Consider the following 22867-nt stretch of genomic DNA (forward strand, 5'->3'; position numbering starts at 1 on the left):
GGTGGATTCCTCATTGATTCAACTCTTCAGTTGTGATTAAGATTTGACGGCCCAATAAAATAGCGTGGGTAATGACCAATGAGAGAAAAGCGGGACCGAGTAGTACCAAACCTCGAAAAGCAGTCGAAAACATTTAACTGTTCATCTATTTATGCACGTCGATTAAATAATATTGTATTTACAGAATGATAGAAATAGAAAAGAAGTTTATGACTTGGAAGAATCGTCTTCTGTTGAATAAATGATATGTGAAACTGTGAAGCCCTTGAAAAGCGTCACTTTTGAAGATGAAAATGTTTTCATTTTAAAAATAAAAAAGTAGAGAAATGGAAAATTTTGTAAAGAAAAAAAAGCAAAATATTTCTACTGAACTTACATAAATTACTACTACAATTTGACCTAGATCGTAAACGAATTGTCGATAACCATTATCCAATATAACAGATCTTTTACGCGTAATAGCATACTGAAATTGAATTGCATAAAATTCATCCGCCACCAGTTAGTGTTCTACGTAGAATATGGCCAGTCTATCGGTGAGTAGCGCCAATGGGAAAATTGGGACAAAATGAGAGAGCACATTTTTGGAAAGTATCCCATGTTATTTGATAAATTGCCATGGAATATATATATAGATATTTTTTTTCATTTACTTACTGTCAGCATATAAAATTGCAAATTTGTAAAATTCATCTTTGTCAGCTTATTAGCTGATGGATCTGTTCGGTTTCTGTTATATGATTATATCTACATATATCTTCTATATAGACATATAATGCTATTATTTACGCATCACGAATTGTCGTCATCAGTGAACAAAATATAGGATAAATAATTTAAGAAAAAAACAACAGTCAAAACCAAGGATGCCATGCCGGATCCATGCGACACAAGTTGTCCTCACAATAGGCAGCATTGAACAAGGTAATAATTTTCGCTTCACCTTTTTCTTCGTCAGCTAATGCTAAAAATAAAAATATTTTTTCACATTTCATAAAATGTCTCATTCGTGCAAAAAAATAATGAGAGCTACTAGCCAGTTTTCATGTTGCTTGGAAATTAACTAAATTGTAAATAATAAAAAATAATAATAATCGACTAACTTTTGAGACGATTCTCGACTGCACTGAGACATCGATGCACGTGGTGGATCATTTCTTCGCGACTTTTGCCAACCACCAGCGATTGAATTTCATCCCAAACGAACGGTCGAATCCAGTGGAGAAAGCCGCGTCGCAGCAACACTCTAGCCGAAGCAACGGCACATGGAACCATGCAGCCAGGGATAGCCATGCCAAAAAATTCAGCCATCGCTGGTGTAAGACGAAAACCGACCGGCATGTTTCCGTCAAAGTAATCTGAAAAAGCAAATCACATACACATACTGTCGATTTGTTAATTGTTCAAACAACAAAACTGTCGACTAAAAAAAAAAGAAAATAAAATCCAATCTTACTGTCGCTGTCAATTTCATAACGCAAAAAAAACGTAACAGGTTGTCCAGATTTCATTGAGACGAACAATTCTTCAGGATAAAGTGGTGCCAAGTGCATGACGTAGTAGAGCATATTTTGCAAACCGAGCTGAGCAGCCATCTGTTGTTGAAAACAAAAAAAATATTGAAAATACTGAGAACAAAAGAATTTCTATTTTCCGTCGTCTATGAGACACAGTCGTCTGCACCAAAGAGAGCATTGTGGTTGTATGTATATAATACCTGATTCCTGAACGTAACAAAGTCAGCTGAATCCGGTAAACAACGTCGTAACTGATCAATCATATCCGCCGTGCGTACTGTTGCTTGGACTTTCTTGAAAATACGCTGAAGCATTGCATGCACTTGCGCGTGAGCGCTCTGCTGCGACACCAATTCTTGGTAATAAGTGAAAATCAGCTCTTCTTCTTCGGTCACTTTTCCAGTCATTTTCAAATGCTGCTTGAAAAATTGTATTATCGGTTTCGAATTCGGATCGTCCAAAATGCAAGTATGATCCGGACCAATGGGAATCAACACTGGAACATTGATCTGCAAATGACGCGACGCTGTCAACTGAAATGAAACAATCAGTGACCAATTAGAAAGTAAAAACTGCCAACGATGATTATCTACGACAACTGTGATGATGATGATGATGATGATGATGAATGAAGAAGAAAAAATTGTGTTCGTTCAGTTCAACTTGCTTGTTTGTTTGTACTCACCCGTTCTTTGGCTAGCATTTGATTGACACCACGAAACAGCTGCAACAGGCGAGATGTTGAACGCAAATTCGGCATTTGATCGTTGGAAAACAAAAAATAAGTATATGTCTAATGAAAAGACCGATATAGATTCAAAAACAACTACAAACTGTGCAAAAAATAAAAACTCACCAATCCGTCGGTGCCTACAATGTGAAATCGTCGTCCGATCAGGTAACCAATTTGAGCAAATTCAACAATGGGCAAAAATTTATGTATATAAACAGGTCGAATTGTTTCCTTAAAAAAATATGAAACAAAACAACACAAAATGTGCAATGCAAATGGGCAGCAAAATGAAAACAAAAAAAATTACGTACAGTAGGATTCAGCGCCAGGTGGGGAAGTAGAACATCAAGCGTGTGAGGCCTGAGCGTCAAAAGGCTTTTGCAGAATTTTTCTTTGCACATCAAAGAGCTCGACTGTTTCAAAAATTGTTCGGCCGACTTGCGCAAATTGAATACTTTGCGCAAAATTGTGGGAATTTCGGCGAAAACAAGCTGCACTTGACGCAGTTCGTCGAATGCCGCTTCGCACACGCTCAAAACATCGGGCGATTTCAATTTCGACCTGCGCAACACAACATTGCGAAAATTTACATTTCAAATCGGATCTTACTCTCTAAGAAATGAAGCAATTTCGGAAAGTTTTTGAAAAATATGCGCACGCTGCTGGTCAGTCGGTTCGTAACAATTGACAAATGCTACAACTTGGTAACAACGTTCCAACTGAATCACCATACGAAGCAGTTGTTCACCGGGTGATTCTTGGCAAACTTCATTTGTCAGCTGAAATACAAATTGAACATTTCCAATTCAACAACTTTATTATATACATATATTTTGTGTGTGTGTGTGTGCGCGCGCAACTTACTTCTTTGATAAAATTGTCCATAAAATAAACCATATTCGGATGCTTCAATTTCAAGTTCACGTACAATTTGTATAGCAAAGCTGATTTGTCTGAATAAATAAATAGAAATAAATATAGCTCAGTGTTGAGCATTGAGATTTGAAATTGAATTTCTTACTGTCCATTGCGGACGACTCGTCAATGGTAACACTATAGACTGGCATCAACGAAACCATATGGTAGTAGACGCACTGAGGATACATGCGAGCAGCGTGCATGATCACCTGCTGCCATGTGCCGTACAGTGTTGAGCAAAGAATGTCGAACAGCTGGGGTATCCTGTAGAATAAATGAACAGAAAATGTAAAACACAACCAATGTCGTCGTCATCATCAGCATTCTCATCAAATTCCATTTACCAGAATGCTAAATTCTGAGGTGGCAAAGTGAATAAACATTCGAAAATTTTGCCCATCATCAGATCGGTTTTGTCGAACTTTAACAAATAGAACAAACGGCCAAAATGCAGACGTGCTTTATATTCATTACCAAGACAACAGACCCGCAGATGACACTGTATAGCAATACGAAGCATGTCACCAGACATACTGAAAATAAAAATTTCAGCGTATGTTATGTAAAAAAAAGCAATACGCTTTCTTTCGAGATAACAAAATTGAAAAAAAAATGAAATAAAATTTACGTTTCAAAAAATCTTCTTTCATAAAAGTCAGCCAAAAATTCGCACGCTTTCACATTTGAACTGTCAATTTTCAATGCTCTGATATACAGACTCACGGCCTTATCTTTCCTTTAAAAAGTTGGAAAAATTAGACAAACAAGAAAAATTATGCGACATATTTGAATTTTCAAATTATCAATTTCCCATTCTTATTCTGCACATTGGAAAAGTTTACGTCGGTAAATAGAGATCAAGAGAATTAATAATAATGATAATAATGGAAAAGATCCCTTCCAGTAGTGTTGAAGCGGAAATTGTGTTTATCGAACGTCTTGCTTAAACTATAAAACACGTTGGGAAAAATTTTTTATAAAAGAAAAAACAAACTTATTCTACTGATGTAATAAGCTGAAAATGAAATGAAAAATCTAACTGAATTGAATAATGAATGGACAAACATAGTTACACAACATGAACAGAATCAATTTTCAAAAAAAGAAAACCCTGTGATCAATAATAATAATAATCATAATGAAATATACTGTTGAAAACAAAACAAAATAAAATTAATTAATAAATTAAACTCACTTTTGCATCAGTGAACACGTTTTACCATGCAAAGCGATCACTTTGCTCATTTGCTTCTTGTTAAAAACGTCCATGAAAGTGCGTTGAATACGACGATCCGTCTGAAAACAGACAACACATCGTCGATACAACAAAGTTCATCCAAAAAGCAAATGTAAAACAGTGGAAAATTTTCAACTTACACAGACAAGCATGGAAATTTTTTCAGTTACATCCTTCTCGCATTCAGACCATCGGATCATTGTTTTGATCGTGTCGTGAACAACCTGGTACGCGTCTTCCAATGGTAGAAGAGCATGCGCATTGGCACTGCAGTAAAAGATGGAAAAAAAATAATAATAAATGAATGAAATTCATAGAGAAAAAAAAGACAACAAACAAACAAACAAACAAACAAACAACAGCTTACCGCAACAGTATAGTCAAAGATGTAGAAAATAGCAACTGCTTCCTGGCGCAGCGGGCCGTGTCCAACGACGACAGCACAATTGCATGTTCACTGCCCACTTGATCGTACGGACCGAGCTGAGAAGAATGGAAAAATAATTTCGAACAGAAAAATATTATTCATTCCATTCATCAATTTACCTGTTCCAATATTTGCAAATCATTGTACAACTGCATGCACTGTTGACGCCAGGCCGCTATCGCGCTCCAAGCCAACTGATCATCGCACAAGAAGCGTGATCCGGTACGAAATTCATTACTTCAAAATAATAATTATTATTTCAAAAAAAAACAATAAAAACCCCAATCATCCATCTCCAAAAAAACGCCTACTTCCAAACTTTGAGCAGATTTTTCACATCTCTGATAGTAAAACGCTTCAATTCGACAATCGGTGTGACGAACGTGTTCCACAGTTCACCGCATTCTTGCAACTCGATCACCTGCTGACCAGACTGCATCAAAGCAATATGCGCTTCGGTGATCGCCTTCGGCAATCGACGCCACTCTTTGATCAACAATCTCTGACAGCTGGGTACCAATCGTTCCACAATTGCGGTTGTAGTGGCACTTTCTTCGTCGTTGAAAAAAAATGCCATATACCCATGATAAAGGCTAGCTTTCCAAATCCACTCTTTCGGACAGTTGGTCTCTATCTGAAATAAATATAATCGAATGAGAAAAAAAAACACACAATCAAACAAAGAAGAAAAAACACAATTTCAATTTATTACAACTGAAAGCCTGTCTCTCAGCATGTCCCAATGACCACAACGAACAGCACATTCCAACGAAAGAACGGGATAATCTTTGCCGATTGTTTGCAGACAATTTTCCACCACATCCCACATGTTCATCTGCTGACAACAGCTAAACAAGCGAATCGCAAATTGCAATTAATAAATAAATAAATTAATTCATCATTTGACATCAATATAATAGTAATAATAATAATAATAATAAACGGTCGGCAAATCATTACTGCAACATGCGCTCTTCGCATAATCGAAGTTCGTTGCCTACATCAGGATCACTGAAGTCGAGTGTAAAATCCGAATCCGCTTTGAAAACCTAGCGTTAAAAAGTTTAAAAAAAATACGATATATTCAAAAAAAAATTTTTTTTTCTTGTTCAAATTATTACATTGGAATAAATGCGACGCGCATCTGAAAACAGGCCGTATTGTTCTTTGGCCAAACCTTCCTTGCAAAAATTAATTCCCGGTCGTCGATTCAACGCCGCACAGTACATGTCAAAATCGTTCAACTGTTGATGCAAGTCGGCAAGCGCGTGCAAAGCTTCCTGAAAAAAATTTAAATGAAAAGCAAAAAATTACAAACAAACAAACAATCGAATCGCTTTCGCTTCACTTACTCGATAAGTAGCAAAAGCCAACCTGTCATCAAGTGGCATTTCGCTGCCGAATGTCATCTTCTCCAACCCGATCATAGACAAATGCCACACATTGTGCGCTTTTCCCAAATACTGAAAAGATAAAAAATATCCACAACAACAAATTACATCTGTTTCGGATAAATAAACAGATATACGACATACTGATAAAACGAATGGACTGAAGTCGGGCAATGGATCGCACGAAATGAAACCTTCGAGAAATGTTCGTATGACATTTTTGGCGTTGCCTCGCAATGTTGTGTGCGTTACACAGGCCAGAAATGGATTAATCCAAGAAGAGACGTGCTGGAAAAGAAAGGGAAAAATTTAAACAACAAAAGAAAAAAAAATCATAACGTGCAATAATAATAATAATAACTGAAATTCCATTTCACCTCCTTCAAATCAACGGTCAGCGAATTCCAAAGTGATTGTATACAGTTGATGAATATTCGCGACGCCACGTCCGGATGCATGTGACAAAAGTACAACAAGTGTGGAATTAAAGCGTTTGCCTGGAAAAGAAACAAATAAAAAAAGCAATTGAGAACCTTTTCTTGAAATTTTTATCAATCAAATTCTATTTCCGTCCATTTCCAATACTTATCAAATATATATATAATAATCTTGTCTTAAGTACTATGTCATGCACAAATCAATTAAACAAATATATATATATATATATAATGTTGACAACAATAATGTCGAGTGATTTTTCTTTTTTGAATTTTCATTGTCAATAAATTCATACAACTCACCGAATCGTCAACTTCAAATTCGTTCAATTGCAATTCCGTCTGTACAGAATGCTTACGAAACGGCAACACGTGACTAAAAACCATAGGTATGGATGTTTTCGTTGCCCTGAGCATAATCTGCAATAATAATAATAATAATAATAATAATAGAATTTATTTATTGTGCCTTAAAAGTGAAACGTCTCGTCTCTCACCGCACTGCACAACTTGATCCAGTTGTGCTGTTGTAATGGTTCCCAAGTTTGCGTGCACATGATATATTGGAGTCGACCGAACGGTGACATCGGTAAAGTCGATTCCAAAATTTCGCTGAAATTATTGCGCGTCTCTTCGAACGGTGCCACGAGAGCGTGGAGAAAAGCCGGCTCCAATTTCACTATCAATTCCGTATTTCGGTATTCTTCCGAGCTGAACAACAACAACAACAACAAAATTATACAATTATCCAATTTTCAATATCCCACAACTGCTCTCTCTCTCCCTCTCTCTCTCTTTACCTGTATACAGAATGGACCAAATTGTGGAACAGTTTGCGTACTTCAGTGTCGGCGGGTAATTTTTTATCAATACATTGCATGAGTTTGATTAGAACAATTTGCCGTTCACGCAACGACGGTCCCGTTGGTTTCTGGCAAAAAAAGAGAAATTAATTACCAATCAAAAATGAAAAAATTATCACAAATTGAATAAAGCAACGATAAAAAAAATAATAAATACCGCCATCTTCATCCATTCGACTACAAGCAGCACTATGGTGCCGAACAAACGCAAACTGTTCGTCTTCTCGATCAACACAAGAAGCACGTTGTGCAACAATGCACGCTGCAAATCGTGCGAAATATTCTCCATGATCGGCTTCAGTACATCCAAACACCAGAGCATCAAATCAGAAGTTGCTAGAAATATATTCATATATATATATATATGATTGCACAAAATTGAACAGAAGAATAATTTTTCAAACATTTCTTACTTCGAGTCTTGTCGTTCGAAGTGATATGGTCACGGGTCAGTCGATGCAACGTTCGAATCAACGGACTGGCAAACTGTTCCACATAGTGGGGATTTCCATAGCTCATCGCTTTCAACAACGTTACCGCCGTATAGACTGTACCAATGCCTCCGGTATTTCTGCTACAACAACACGAATAACCATGCTCAAACTAAGTCGAAACATTTCGTCAAATCGCTCCCAAGCCTACTTTTCAAATGCATTCAACGAATCGGTCAACACATTGCCCACACCTTCGCACAAAATCGGCAAACGTGCCATCATTTCCGGGAACTGCTGCTCGCCGAACGCCGCGTGAAGTTTCGTAAACAACGAATATATGCTCCGAGTTATCTGAACAATTTTCCCAATTACACTACCACCATTTAAAAAATTCCAACAAACAAACCTGAGTGTTGGGACAACTGAAACAAACAAGCAAGGCTCGTTGGATATTTTCCAAAATGGGCATAATTCTTTCGTTCGACTAAAATTCGAATAAAATTTTGCAAACAATGAACGCAACATCAAATCCCGTCTTTGCTCACCATGACAGATATAATGGTACACAGAAGTTCCAAATGGACGTATATAGTTGTCAAATTTACTGGAGTCTCCTGCAAAAGGCCTCAATTGATTATAGTTATTCGTTTTAAAAATACAGACAAAGAGGGAGAAAATTACCGTGTGAAGTAAAATATCTTCAATCCACAAATTCAAAAAAGGATCAATTTTAGAACCCAAAGTCTCCCCATTGAACATACGTTTCACCAATTGAATACAATGTTTGGTGATGTAATCCATGTCAACGGCGGGGTTAGGAGGCGGCGGCGTGGTAAGCAGCTGTTCGTGTGACTAAAGTAGGAATTTAAAAAAAATCAGCAAATACGATGATGCTACAGAAAAAAAAACCATCTTTCTCAAATAATAATGATGAGCATTGTCTTACTTTGCATGCAACTTTGAGAAGATTAACAACTACCGGTCGCATCAAGGACAACTCAATCGGTCGATCAGAACCGTGTGCAGCGAACTAAAGAAAAACCAAACACACATCGTATGACAACGAATTATATAATTCGACAATTTAAGCACACATACCTTGGATTGCAATGAAAATGGACAAGAGCCACTCTGAAAAACATTTGAAATAAAAATAAATGAAACATTCTCTGATCAACTAACTATACTATACCCCCTCGTTGGAAAAATATACGAGCCGTTTCTTTCTCACCACTTCCCATTTTAGTATTGTTTCGATCAGATCAACAGCTATAGTTCGAAATTCTATCGAACTCTGAAAAAAAAAATAACTTTCACAATGAATAACCAATCAAAACAAGATCAAAAAAAAACAAGCTTACGACACGTTCATTCATCTCTGAAGCGAGCAGTTTCTGAATCAGTGGAACCAAATATGGCATAATGTCGTGTCGCAAAAAGTAAAATACCAAATAATTGCGCAAAAGCAATCCCCTAAATGGTTGAGTGAAAATGTTTTCTTTTTTGGCAAAGTTGTGAAGAAAGAAAAAAGATCAACATACAACAAATGCAACGTCTTAGCGGAACTGAAGTGTTCTTCAATCAGAATCTGTTTGACTGGCTTCAACAGATAACTCATGCCATCATCCATACGAGAAAGAGCTAGCATGAGCACTGAAAACGCTTGCCGGACGACAAAACGTGCTTCCACCGAAGTAGCGTTTATTAGGCTATCCAAAACCTAACCACAACACAAACGTTCATAGAGACGATATATTTTTTGTTCAAAAAAAAATAATTTGACAATATTAAAAACAAACCAACCTGCATAATAACTTGACGATTTATGGAAAATTGACAAATTGCATACGATATCAGCATAAGTCCATGGTATCGAACTACAGGGTCCATGTGCTTGTGTTCTTCTTGTAAACATGGCCAACCGAATTGCAAAAAATTCAACAAATAGACGTTACTTTTTCTGAAACAATCAAACAAACAGTTTTACACAACTTTAAACAGAATCAATCTATTTTTTATGATAAATTAAATTTGTCCACGTTGTAAGAAGAAATTAAATGTTTATTATGTACTTTGTCGCAATGTGTTCAGATGCGTGTTTGATGAACAAGCAGCCCATTTGAGAGATCAATATTCGCAAATGAATATCTTTAATGTTCGACATGAGAAACTTTTCCACAAATGTGACCACCAAATTGTTTTGTACAGCTGATTCTGGACTCTCAGGCAAAGGACCGATGAACTGGAGGAGAAAATCAATGGGAAAAAAATGACAAAAATGGTTATTATTATTCATTCGATAAAATTTGTAAAACCAAATAATAATAAAAGCAATTAAACAATATATCAATGTTACCTGAGAAACACGGCCTCTTTCCATCGCTTCGGCCATTCCAGGCACAATGACGGTTTGAATAAACTGGAATAAATAGAAACAGAAATGGAAATTTTTATCACCTGTTGGATCGTCATGTTGCACTTACAGTGCTTTTAATCGAATCGCTGATTGCAGGATTTTCCATCATTTCGGCTAATTTGAAAAAGCTCTGCCGTTTCCATTCGACCGGAAAATACAACAATTCTCTTTCCAAATAGCGAATCAAAAAGAGCAAGTCGGTGACAAAGCTTTCGTTGAAAGCGGACAGTATAGTCAAGAGTAGTTGAAAATCGTACCGATTGCAACTTGAAAAATGAAAAATATATAATTTTAAAAAATGCAGTAAAATTATAATACCGGTAGAATTGTAACAGAATTTTCAGCAGACGCTTCGGAGTTTTCCAATAATAATACCAGAGGGGTGTTTGCTAAAACAACAACAAGATGATGATAATGATGATGACAAGAGATGATAGTTTTCCATGCTAATGATCCGCTTACTTCGCTGTATCGACTGGAAAAGTTCGGCGAAGTGTAAAATGAATAAGCCCAATTGAAAATATGCGTATTGTTCTGTAACCATCTGCCGTCACGTTTCGACAATAGCAACACCAATCTCAACATCACCGCTGTTCGATCTTCGTAAGATATTTTCGACTTCTGCAAACAATGTGATCGAAAATTTTAAAATTGAAGAAAAAAAACCCAACCATCCAACAACAATTTTCTTTTCGTTCTCACCTTTTTCGACGAAATCAGACTCATCAAATAGGACGGCTGGTCGTACAGAACAGCTCTCAGCTTTACACTGCGGGGATTTTTCAACAACCACTACACAAATTATACAAATATATATATATACAGAGAATATACTGTGTACCATTTTTTTTTGTTTTCACATAAAATTAATTCCCTTACAATGTACAAATCTATAGCATTGGAATCTCGAAAGAAGTCAGTTTCAAAAAATACATCGGTCACTTTAACTGGAAATTTTTCCGTAAACGGCAACAACAACGATCTGAATCTGTTGGCCAACTGAAATGCAGCAAATGAAATATATATATATATACAAAAAATTGAAATTTATTAATCGGATCGTTTCAGTTGTGAAAAAATTTCTTTTGCAAAAACTCACCAACGACGTGTACAACGTTTCCATTTCGACGAACGCTTCCAAATAGTTGTGAACGACGGTCGTGTCGACTTCGGTCATCTCGCCGAACATATGCAAAACGTACGAATAGCAAGCGTAGTCCTGAAAATGAGCGGATTAAAAAAAATACACGTCGGGTGGGGCTGATAGAACGGAAAAAAATATATATAGATGAAGTCAACAAACTCACTTACCGACTGATCTTTGGCTAAAGCACTTCGAAAATTGGTCAATTTGTACGAAAACGTTTTCAACGTTGTCTGCAATTTGGACAATGAAATTCACAAAACAACAAATCACAATTCACTGCTTCCTTACAGCTAATAACAAGCCCTGCTGGTTGACATTCGACGGGTACAGTCTGCTGCAGTAGAGAAGCGTGCGACCGACGTCTTCGTGACGTCCGCGGATATTTTCGTACAATTTCGTCATGCTTGAAAAGATCAAGCGCAACATTTCACTGGATACCCAGTTGTTCTCTTTGATCTGAAAAGAAGCGACGATACAAAAAAGAAATACACAACTTTTCCCAATCACAACCTCTTGCAGCATGCGGAACGCTTCTTCTTGAATCGTTTTCGACGATCGAATCAAAGTCTGCACGAGGTACAGGACCAATTTATGTCGTGTATCCAACGACGACCTCAAGAAGCACGTGTACAACGCTCCTGAATGAATTAAATTGAAATTATACAACACGATCAAAACAGAATAATAATAAATTGGGAAGCCTAAATTTAAAGGTAGGGGGAGGTATTGTTTGCTAGTATTTATTACGAGTGGCATGCAATTTCAATTCTTCGGCACGATGAGCCGCTTCGGTCATTCCATCCCAATTGTCCGACATGCCCGGACGCAGGCCGGCCACTCCGCTGAACATTGTAGCCGGTGTGTCGTTGTCGGCCGACAATTGCAAGATCATTTTCAATTTTTCCAAAAAATTCCTAATTTCCAACGAATCTTCTTTGAAACCAATTACAGAGGGCTCTATCGAGTGGACGTACGAAAATGCATCCTGAAACACAAAACACACAACTGCTTGGTTATAAACAGCTTGACAAAAAAGCTTATTATTATTATTTTTGTTGTTTCTGTTCTTTTTTTTACCAAAAAAGCAATCTGATCTAGTATGGTTGATTTCAGTGGAAATGTGAAATATTCTGGCGACAACAAGATGCTCAAATAACGAGAATACGGTTTCAATATCGAAGTACGCGACACGTCCAGTTCCGTCGATGCAAATTCAATCGAACTTTTCACCTGCAATTGTTGTTGTTGTTCAACATGGTTATAAAGAGAAAAAGGGGGAAAAAAATTTTTTCCTCCATTCACATCTATTTGTACAAATAAATTGATCTTGACGAATACTTACAAAACGTCGCAAACTTTCACTGGACGATGTAAAATAAGGCAGAACAATGTACACTAACCGTCTGCATACTTCACTGCGACAAATACTATTCGCGCCTTCGATAACTTTGCTCAACAGCAATGACCAGCATTTGTGCACAGTTCCCAAAATTAGACGATCGAACTGACGAAAATAATTACATCATCGCAACGCAGCGTATGTGAGAGAAATAATCACGCGCACACTTACATCTTCGTCATTGTCGATGATCATCGCTATCAGGCAAGGTATTATCGTTTTCATCTGATCCGTAATCCACAACATGTGGTTGCATTCAATCAGAGTCATCATCGCATTGCAACAGCTCAATTTGGTGTAATACGGGCGCTCATAGCTGAGACTGATCACCCTGTCGAACAAGTATTGAAAAATTTGCAGTTCACTACTCTAAAAAATAAATAAATAAATAAATAAATCGAATCAAATTAATTTTTTTTGAAAAATTCACCTTCAACACGCTGCCTGTAATAGAGTTTGCCAAGTTGTACATCGTTTCGATCGTCTTCAAAGCCACTTCGTGCAAATCCGAGTTGTTCTCTTTCAAAATTTTCAACACAGCATCGACAACAATCAACCCGTCCATGTAATCTTGTTCTTTTCCATTCTCTTCACTATCGGCAGGGTCGGCTGAAAAGTTGCACAGTGAAAATTTTTTCATCATCACAAACACCAACCAAAAATATGCAAAATGACGCGTACATATCTGCTGGTCAATTGCTTTGCAAATCATTGTTTTCAAAATCGCCTTTGCAAACGCCGTCAATTCCAACTTGTCGTTGCAAGCTTTATCTTCCACTATAACATAGCTATGCATATGTATAACATACATACAACAAAAAGAAAAAAAATGTATATATAATACAATACTACTCACACAACACTGTGGCGATGATGTTGATCATCATTTGCCTGCTGGGATGATTGAAATTATCACTCAGATCAATCCAGGGTTGTACTTCTGCTGTGTCGAATCTTGAATAAAAATTAAATTAAAAATATTTTCAAAAAAATTATTAAAAAAAGTTGTTTTTATCAACGCCTTACACCACCCTTTGCTTTATATTAAGCAGTGTAATTCGATGCAGAATCAATGAGTAGAGAAAAAGTTGAGAAAATGCACACGACTACTGTGACAAAAAGTAGAAAAAGCCCACTATTCAATTCAATAAGTGCACAAATCAATTTATCCACACAACACAGAAAAAGCAGTTTTGTTCACCTGTTTCGAAACAAATCAATGTTAATCCCGTGCGGACCCAACAATATCGTGAGAACATTTTTGCACATCACACAGCTGTGCACTTGCAAAGCGTTGTCGTTCAGCGTCTGCGACACGTTCGTGTAGCACTGCTCGAAAATCTGATAAAAAACAAATAAAAATAATAAATTGATCAAGCGAAAAAAAATACAACAATCCTCCATATATATATATACCAAGTGCAATTCGATATTGTAATTTAAGGCGACTGGAAAATTGGATTCACAACTGCACTGGATGCAGGTCGAAGGTTGCGGATTCACGCTGCTTACGTTCGATACCTGATCGACGTTGGACGTTCAATTTTGGTTTAGTTGCTCCAAAAGACAGGGGATAAAAGAAAAGCACACAACTTACCAATTCTGGATCGACAATCAGATACCGATTCAAGCCGCCCATTTTGCTCAAACAACGCCACAAGTCGGTGGCCAGCTTTTCGTCCGTGCATTCGCGCAACACTTTCCATATGGCGCGCAACAAATGTACCCTGACCGGCCGGATAGCTTTGATCGCCACTGATGTCGTCGGCATGTCGATTATACTCTCCAACACCCGCAACGCCTGCAAAGAGACAGAACAATAATACACACACACGCACACATACATATATACATAGAACAGAGCTTCTGTATTATGCGACATGTGGAACCAAACCACCAACATGCATGACCGAAGAAAACTTACCGAAAATCCAAGATTGACTGAAAAATTGTTCAACGCTTCAATGATCGCTTCGACGACAATCGGCAGATGCTTCTCGAAAGCAGGAAATGGTATGCCCAAAATCAAATCGACCATCAATTCTTTCACTTCACGACGATAACTCAACATCAGAAAACTTCTCAAATCTATATATTTTAATATTTAAAAAAAGCAAAAAAAATATGAAAAATATACAGAAGAAACAGAAAAAGAAAACACCACTACTAAAACTGACCCTTCAACAGTCGTGGCACAAGCGGTACAAATGCTTGGAATAGAATCGATTGGATGCGAGATGAAAATTGATTGAGCAACAGACGCAACGGAAACAACTGATTGTAAGCATCTTCGGCCGACCGAGCCATGTCCATGCAGGACGAGATCAGACGAGGCATGTATGACTTGAAAATGAACACATTATATATTTTTTTCTGTTTGAAACTAATCGAACGAAATCAATGCTATTATTATTATTATTATTATTTATAACATACTTTGAGAACCATTTCATTCTGCTGCGGATAAGCAGTCACCGCACTAAATATCAACTTCAACAATTTCATCTCCACCACGCAAGCATCCTGACCATCTACAAGACGTTTTATCGTAAAGAAACAAACATCAACACCACATATACATATCAATGAAGTTTGCTATTTAAACAAATTCGCAAATTTCTACTTTGAAGACATCGAAACAAAATACTACTCACATCCCAATTTTACCAAATTATCCAAAATATATTCCATTCCAACAGCAACCAAAGACGACGACGTTCGTTGTACTGTAGACAGCAAATTGATAATTGTCTAAAATTATAAATAAACAATGAAGCGAATGAACAACTAAAATATTTTTCACTGATCAAATAATACCCAAAGTGTTTCATTCAGTGAAACTTTCCGAATAACCATCTGAAATCAGAAATCAACAATTGCAAATTAAACAATAATAAGAATAATAATAATTTCATTCACCGAAAACTCAGATGACAATATTTCGGCAAATATCAACGGTGGAACAGCTCCAAGCTGAAAATTGGAAATCCAAATTAATAAATATACATATGTGCATTTTTTCACATTTGTGTTAATGATTAACAAAAAAAACAACATATTTCACTTACACATTGACAAAAAAGTTCCATGAGTTCTTTTTCTTCTCGAGTTATAGATGAACTGGAAAGAGAAAGCATGACAAACAGCAGCAGCAACAAGAAAAGATGAGAAATAGAAGACAATTAATATACACTTACCCAGGTGCTCTGGTGGATGGCATGAAAAATGTATCCAAACAAATGAGACCATATCGAAAATAATCTCTCAAAATACGAATATGCTTCGGCGCCAAAATTTTCCCAGAGACGAAATGTTCAGCTGATGAAGGTAAAAAGAAAGCAGAATAAAAAATTAATTTTGAACTACCCAAATTCAACTGTATTCCACACAACACTATATACTACTAACTACTACTACTACTACTACTACTAGTGCTAGCTAGGTAGCTAGGGTATTATTTGTTGTTGTGCTTGCTTACTGGTGAGATTTTGAGTTCGACCAACAATGTGACCCAAAATTGATCGCAGTGAAATTGCCAAATTTTTGAAAAATTTCCGCTGCTCTGACAAACTGAAAGGCAATTTCATTGGTGAAAAGCCAAAACGCACATCGCCACATTGGAAAACACAATCCTATGGAGAAAAGAAATTGAACAGTGTGGTAGAATGAATATAATAATAAGAAGGAAAAAAAAAGCCCAACCAAGTCGTCGGATTCTGGAGCATGAGGTTTCGTCGCTTCGGCTTGCTCCGCATCTTCAGCGTTGGATTTCGACAAGTTCTTCTCTTGGACAGATTCCGTCGCCTGAGCTTCGGCAGGTTTTTTCGGCGGCACTGGTGCTCCTGCTGCCCCAGCCCCTGCCCCTGCTCCTGCTCCTGCCCCTGTAGCCGCGGCCCCTTTGCCAACCGCAGCTGCTGCTGCTGTTGTAGAATTGTTCAACCAATCAATTTTCATTCTTTTCGGTGGACTGAAAACAAAATAACACAAGTGAAAAATTTGTTCCCAGAAAATTTTTTCTACTCACAGTTTCCCTTTGGACATCAATTCTTCTGTGCAAAAACCTTTCAAACGATGAACGAACAATTCCAACAAAAAATAATGTATCGGATGTACCTAGAATGAGATTTCAGCTTTTGCACTTTTAAAAATTAACCAAATTCAACCAAAATTATAGTTAATAATAATAATAATAAGGAATAAGAATTACACCCGTCCTGTCTTTTTGTTGACTGATCACATCCGAAAGTACTGACAAGGATCGCATGGCAATTATTTGACAATTTGAAGTCAGCGTACAGTCGAAAATATAGCGGCTAAACAACCGTATCCCGTTCATTATAGTGCTCTGATCCAAAACGTTGCGCATGTTGAACACGTAATCACCCAACAATGGCAACCAATACGCTCTGAAATGGAAATTAATTAAAATCAAAGAGAAAGTTCGAATTATTTTCCCTCATTTCACAAATCAAAAAACCCATGATGGATGATTTACCGAAGTTGATCTTTTGCCGTATGATCATCACCAAGCGCAAACGCTTCATTGAAAACACGATCCGAATATGGAGCAAATTCTTAAAAATGAAAATATAAAATTCAATGTTCAATTTTATTCAAATTTCATCAACTTACTGTCACGATAACGAGTGTGTATCAATTGCCTTATGACAACCAACATTTCTCGACGAATACTAACCGATCCACTTGGAACACTTTCAAGCGTATTCAATATTGCCTCTGGCAAATAAGCTTCATCACTTCCAAGAACAGTCTGCAAATAGCATTATTTTGACATATTTGAATATTGCTTAAAATAACAACACAACAATTAAATTTCATTATATAATAATAAATAAAAAACTATATATATATATATATATATATATATATATATATATATATATATGTATGCATTATACAATAAATATATGAAATATATACAAGTGTTAAGTCCATTGTATCCGCAAACAATGCCATTGTTTTGGATTTTGCATTCAAAAAATCTTCAAACAGCAAAAGATCAAAATCTGGATCTTTCCTAAAAGAAATCAAAAAAAATTCGCATAATTCAATAAAATTCTCAGCCAACGAACGGTTAGTTCAATTACCGTTGCTCGCTTGTTGGAGCTAGGTAGAGAAATTTCGCTGCATTGCACAATATACTTCGATATTCTTCACGGACACTTTTCGAATGAAATCCATTTACAATTTGAATCAATGCAGGAAGTTCGGCCAACAATTTGACAGATTGGGAAGTTTTCGGCACAACAGTAAACTAAATTGAACAAAAATGACAACTTTTCATTGACAAACACTAGCTAATGTGCTGCTGCTGCTTCGTGCAAATCAAGTAGTACATATTTCATGTAAAATCCTTCGCCTTTTTCTGGATCTTTCTTATAGACGACAGTTTCACGATAAAAGCTATCCAAGTGATGTTGCAAAAAGCTGTCGCACGGTTCGTGAGCGACAGGCTGACGATTTTTAGGTCCAAACATCTCCTTTATCATATCTGGAATGCTGACGAACATTTTCAGAGTAAACAACATAAACTGCGTTATCTGAAAAAGAATTGACAAAAAAAATTACTGCTAATGTAAATTCAATCTGAAAGAACGCTTGAATTCAATAATTAAAATGACAACTGAAATAGCAGTATAATAGTGACAACTGAAATCAATCTATTAAAATTTCATCTTAATTTTATTTAATTAAATATGGCTAAATAACTGTTAACTTGTGACAAATAATCCATGAAAATATCAACCATCAAAGTACATAAAATACCCATTTGTAAAAAAAAACAATAAAAGTTATTCATAAGTGCTGCCCTGATGTTTTAATCCAAATTAAAAAAAATATTCATACTTCAACGGTAAATGGCACTCGCATGTCATGCAATATATCTCGGAGAATTCGTGCACAGATAACACCATTTTGCTCATTTTCAACCTAAAATTTAAAAATATTCAAAACAATTAAATTAATAAATTAAATGCATAAATATTAAACTGATAAACTTGAAAGAATTGAATTAATAAATTAAAATAACCCACCGCTATTAATCGAAATAAAGTTGACACTGCTGTAGTCCAAAAAGGTTTCATTTTTTCACCAACGCTAGGAACTTGGTGTATTAACTTCAATGTCAAAAGACGCAGCTCCTGAATTAAAGAATCAAAGTAAAAATAAATTTAAACAAAGCTTGCAGTACAGCTTCCCAAAGTAAAAATTAAAATACAATTCTGAGCTGTTACCAAAGTTTGAAGCATAAAACGACAAAAAACCAAAGTGACACCGAAACAAAAAAACAATACCTGAATGTCGCTCGACAAAATAAACTGAGGAGATGAAGAATGCAACACATTTAACAACGTGTTGTATACTACATCAGCGACAGAATTCAACGAATCTACCGACGATACAGTCTAAAATTATCAGCATATACTACAATATGTAGCAACATAAAAGAAATAATATTAATCATATTACGTCAAACCGTTCGCTCAATGAACGCATTGCCTTTAGTTTAGCTCGTTCATCTACAAGACAAAGACATATAATCAAAAAATTATAATTAACGTTGTAGTCATTACTTTGGTTGGAATCTTGCAGCGTTGACACTAGCACTTCAATCTCACCAATAAGTTTCGAATAGACTGGTGCCGGAGACGAAAACATTTTTAGTTATCAGTATGCTTAAAATACACAACAACATACAAAATTCAAACAAAACAAAAACTATAATAATAACTGAAACATTACAAAACAAAAAACGGATTGTTCGCTTTACAGTATGAAATATGATTCATAAGTTCTCTCAAAAGTACTGTAAGTGCACCGTTTTCTCCTACTTTCAGAGTTCAAAAACAATCAAAACAATGAAATTCATCATATTTTCACAAAGAAATAATTCATAATATACTATATTTATATTTTTCCTTTTTAAAATTCGATCCAAAGTTCAAATGATTTGTAAAATTTATCATTTCCACTAAAAATGCACACCAGTTTATTGAAAACTGTTGACTGTTTATTGCATCACTGTTCCAGTATAATTTCTAATCATCAAGCTCGTATTATTTTTCAAATATAAAGACATTTATTTTGTAAAGAAAAACAGATGGCGTAATAATTAATTTGTGAAATGAAATGCTTTCACCTCATGAGTTCATAACATGTCACAGTTAATACTGAACAATAATAAATCGAACTAATTACATTGTAATTAAGTGTATTATCCTTATACTATGTGAAAAAGATCAGCAGCGATGCGGCTTTTAAAAAAAAATACACAACTATAAAACATGCACCGAATAATAACAACTCAATCTCAAGTTGACCGTTGATTTCAACGAAAGATAATCAGACTGAATTCAATTTAATCAAAGTGAAACAATGACAGAAGCAGAATATTTTCAATTTCAACGCATATATCCAAACAGAAAAATACCAAGTACTTGTTCTAAAACAATTCGGCATTCCAATAAAAATATTACGGTGCGTAATTAACAGTGTCAGAATGAACAAAGTGAGATAAAACACTAACAAAAAATATTAACTTCCAATATAGAATGTTCTGAAATTTTGATGATGCAATGCAACGTTATCATTACTGGTTGATTTTAGGCTACAAATGAATAAACATTGAAGCAGGTAAATGCATAATGCTCATTGCGAAACATTATTTGCGATTAAACTTAGCGTTTATTTACAATAAGTAGCTACTCTCTAAGCTTCAACAAAGAATATTTTACCGTTATCTTAGAATGCTCAAATACTAAAGAAACAAAAGCGAAACAAATCTCAAAATAAAATACATCTAACTAAACTTCGCATTATTTTAAAAAACTGTATAATATTTTATATAAATTACCATGCATTATACCAATCATATTGCAGATCGATGAATTAGCCAGAAAATGATAAAACTGTACTTACAATATACAATATTTGTTTCAACATTTTTGAAGAAAATGGAACATCATCTTTGTCACAAAATTACAATACAATAACAACGTACGTAGAACAGTCGTCTCCTTCTGTTGCCTACAATGAGACATTATTGCACGAATGCAAAACGAAACGTAATTTCAACAAGGCCTGTTATTATTATTATTATTGGTTCAGGTTATCACAAATAGAATCATTAACGAAGCTGATCGTTATCACCGTGCATACATGAAGAAAACTGGCATTTTTAGAAAACCTTTAGTACAATTTAACGTTTCTTTATAGAATTATTCACTGCACAGTAGATAATTTACAAGTAAAATATGAAAAATACGATCATCTATGTTACCATTCAGTCCACATAAATAACGTGATACAATTAATGCAGGGAAATTTTCATTGCAAAAAAATGCGTTGTTATTTGCTAATCGACGAAATTTGAATTTTACCACAACTGCAGCTCTTCCCTTCAACAAATTTCAGAAAACATACAGTATGACGACAGTACAAGCTTGCCTATCTTTACTTACAGTATGAATAATCAGTAATGTTTTACTTTTATTTTTGTCCTGACCGTTGGACCTGTTTTATTAAGTAATAATGCAAAAGAATTAAAATTGTAATTTTTGCTGCGCTGCATTCGTCTGTGTCGCAGCCTGCTGATATCTCTCATTCACGCTGATAGCATTTATGGGTGTTGGGTAATTTCACATATTTCAATTATAATAAGAAAAATAAAATAATAAAAGAAAACAAATGAAATGCCAATTTGTATAATTTTTAATCAAAATTATGCAGTATTCCAACTGGGGAACAGATGGGGGATTGAACTGTAAACATCAAAGTTTGGAAAAAAAATATATTTTTTAAAATTCATGAAAAAAATGACGTCTACGTAAAAAAGTGAAATAAATCGAAAGCTGATTTGATTTTTTTCCGTGCTATTTCATGCTGCTATAGCTAGGCTAATCATTTTTTCAGTCTACTTAAAAAAATTAATTCCATTGACAGCAGCATTATCGGTCAGTAATGTGTTATGATGATGAGAATGATCTTTTAAAAAAAAATTTTTTTTTCCTATCCATCATCATCACTTTTAAGTTACGCATGTTGATGTTGAATCGAATGTTCAACCATTGACCATGGAGTACTGTGAGTAAGTAAACTTTTCGGGTGTTGGACCAATCAAAGTGAAAATTTTAACTTACCAAAACCAATTTCCTGAAGATAAAAATGATTGACTTACTTAATGAAAAAAAATAGATTGAATATTGGAAAAATGAATGTGGAAAACCTACTGTGTATTGTTTTAATAAATGACATCGAAATCAATTCAACCGAAAGTTCTATAATGAATAAAACAGTTGAAGCTAATAGAGTATGCAAATTTTTTCAATTGAAACTTTCCACAATTGTCGGTCTTCATCGTGCGTATAGTTGTTTTCAATCAATGATCACGCAAGCGGTAAAATTGCAGAAAAATTTGAACTTGTTTTGCAAAATTTGAAAATTTCACTCGTAATTGTTCTCCACAGTTTATTTATTCATTGCAACAATAAGCCGTGTGTGAAATTGACAAACTCTTATTGTTATTATTATAGCTTGTCAGATTTGAAATGGATATTTTTGAACAAAAAATGTACTTTTCTATGCAGCTTCTTTCTGTCGCAGTTGTTGTAAAATTCAAACATTCTTGGTTTGTGGTTTTTTTTTAATATTAACGCAAGCACACAAGACAAAAATTCCCTTCAACAAAGCAAATGCTTTTGCACTTTGCACTTTGCACTGAACAAAATAACCGAACCTCAACAAGCCTCGTGGAATAGTCGAGACAGATACAAGGTTTTAGATATTTGGCAAAAAATGGTTATGCGATAAAAATCGCCAATGAACCTTCGTTCAGTTTCAAGCGATCGTTGCTATAATTAAAATTTGAATATTAAATAAAGTAATGTAATATAATATAATATAATAAAGTGAGAATTTAACCGAAAC

General features: G+C 35.4%; 2 protein-coding genes across 2 annotated transcripts; one reads left to right on the top strand and one right to left on the bottom strand.

Annotated features, from left to right (window-relative positions):
* Positions 1 to 376: 376 nt before the first annotated feature.
* Positions 377 to 19600, bottom strand: Tsp_10464 (hypothetical protein; the record flags this gene model as incomplete). Its single annotated transcript, XM_003372861.1, has 55 exons — positions 19412 to 19600; positions 19237 to 19347; positions 18976 to 19083; positions 18277 to 18480; positions 17552 to 17690; positions 17415 to 17493; positions 17129 to 17325; positions 16117 to 16237; positions 15988 to 16039; positions 15574 to 15670; positions 15356 to 15450; positions 15097 to 15262; positions 14844 to 14968; positions 14517 to 14720; positions 14121 to 14260; positions 13350 to 13707; positions 13091 to 13288; positions 12598 to 12750; positions 12268 to 12505; positions 11809 to 12158; positions 11685 to 11750; positions 11473 to 11592; positions 11076 to 11165; positions 10692 to 10994; positions 10314 to 10376; positions 10030 to 10199; positions 9761 to 9917; positions 9189 to 9251; positions 9056 to 9088; positions 8904 to 8987; positions 8364 to 8809; positions 7937 to 8097; positions 7681 to 7859; positions 7461 to 7591; positions 6964 to 7036; positions 6601 to 6720; positions 6185 to 6511; positions 5954 to 6112; positions 5254 to 5466; positions 4773 to 4888; positions 4546 to 4672; positions 4364 to 4464; positions 3513 to 3701; positions 3272 to 3432; positions 3115 to 3203; positions 2860 to 3029; positions 2562 to 2811; positions 2374 to 2481; positions 2203 to 2241; positions 1718 to 2050; positions 1457 to 1595; positions 1104 to 1358; positions 892 to 964; positions 658 to 730; positions 377 to 466 (listed from the first exon to the last, which is right to left on the bottom strand). Coding segments are annotated over exons 1-55 (8595 nt in total), but the record flags the coding sequence as incomplete, so codon positions are not given.
* Positions 19601 to 20512: 912 nt separating this feature from the next.
* On the top strand, positions 20513 to 22032 carry Tsp_10465 (hypothetical protein). The gene is made up of 5 exons (XM_003372862.1): positions 20513 to 20537; positions 20893 to 21006; positions 21261 to 21403; positions 21671 to 21716; positions 21974 to 22032. Exons 1-5 carry the CDS (start codon positions 20513 to 20515, stop codon positions 22030 to 22032), a joined length of 387 nt encoding a protein of 128 aa, XP_003372910.1.
* The last annotated feature ends 835 nt before the right edge of the window (positions 22033 to 22867 follow it).

Source organism: Trichinella spiralis, assembly GCF_000181795.1.
Source record: "Trichinella spiralis strain ISS 195 chromosome Unknown Scfld8, whole genome shotgun sequence".
Taxonomy (NCBI): domain Eukaryota; kingdom Metazoa; phylum Nematoda; class Enoplea; order Trichinellida; family Trichinellidae; genus Trichinella; species Trichinella spiralis.

Excerpts from the sequence above, each read along its gene's own strand:
- Tsp_10465 (XM_003372862.1), top strand. The coding sequence starts at position 20,513 with ATGCAATGCAACGTTATCATTACTG. Across the intron at positions 20,538-20,892 it reads ATGCAACGTTATCATTACTG|AAAATGGAACATCATCTTTG; the intron begins GTTGATTTTAGG and ends ACATTTTTGAAG. Across the intron at positions 21,007-21,260 it reads GCACGAATGCAAAACGAAAC|GGAAATTTTCATTGCAAAAA; the intron begins GTAATTTCAACA and ends CAATTAATGCAG.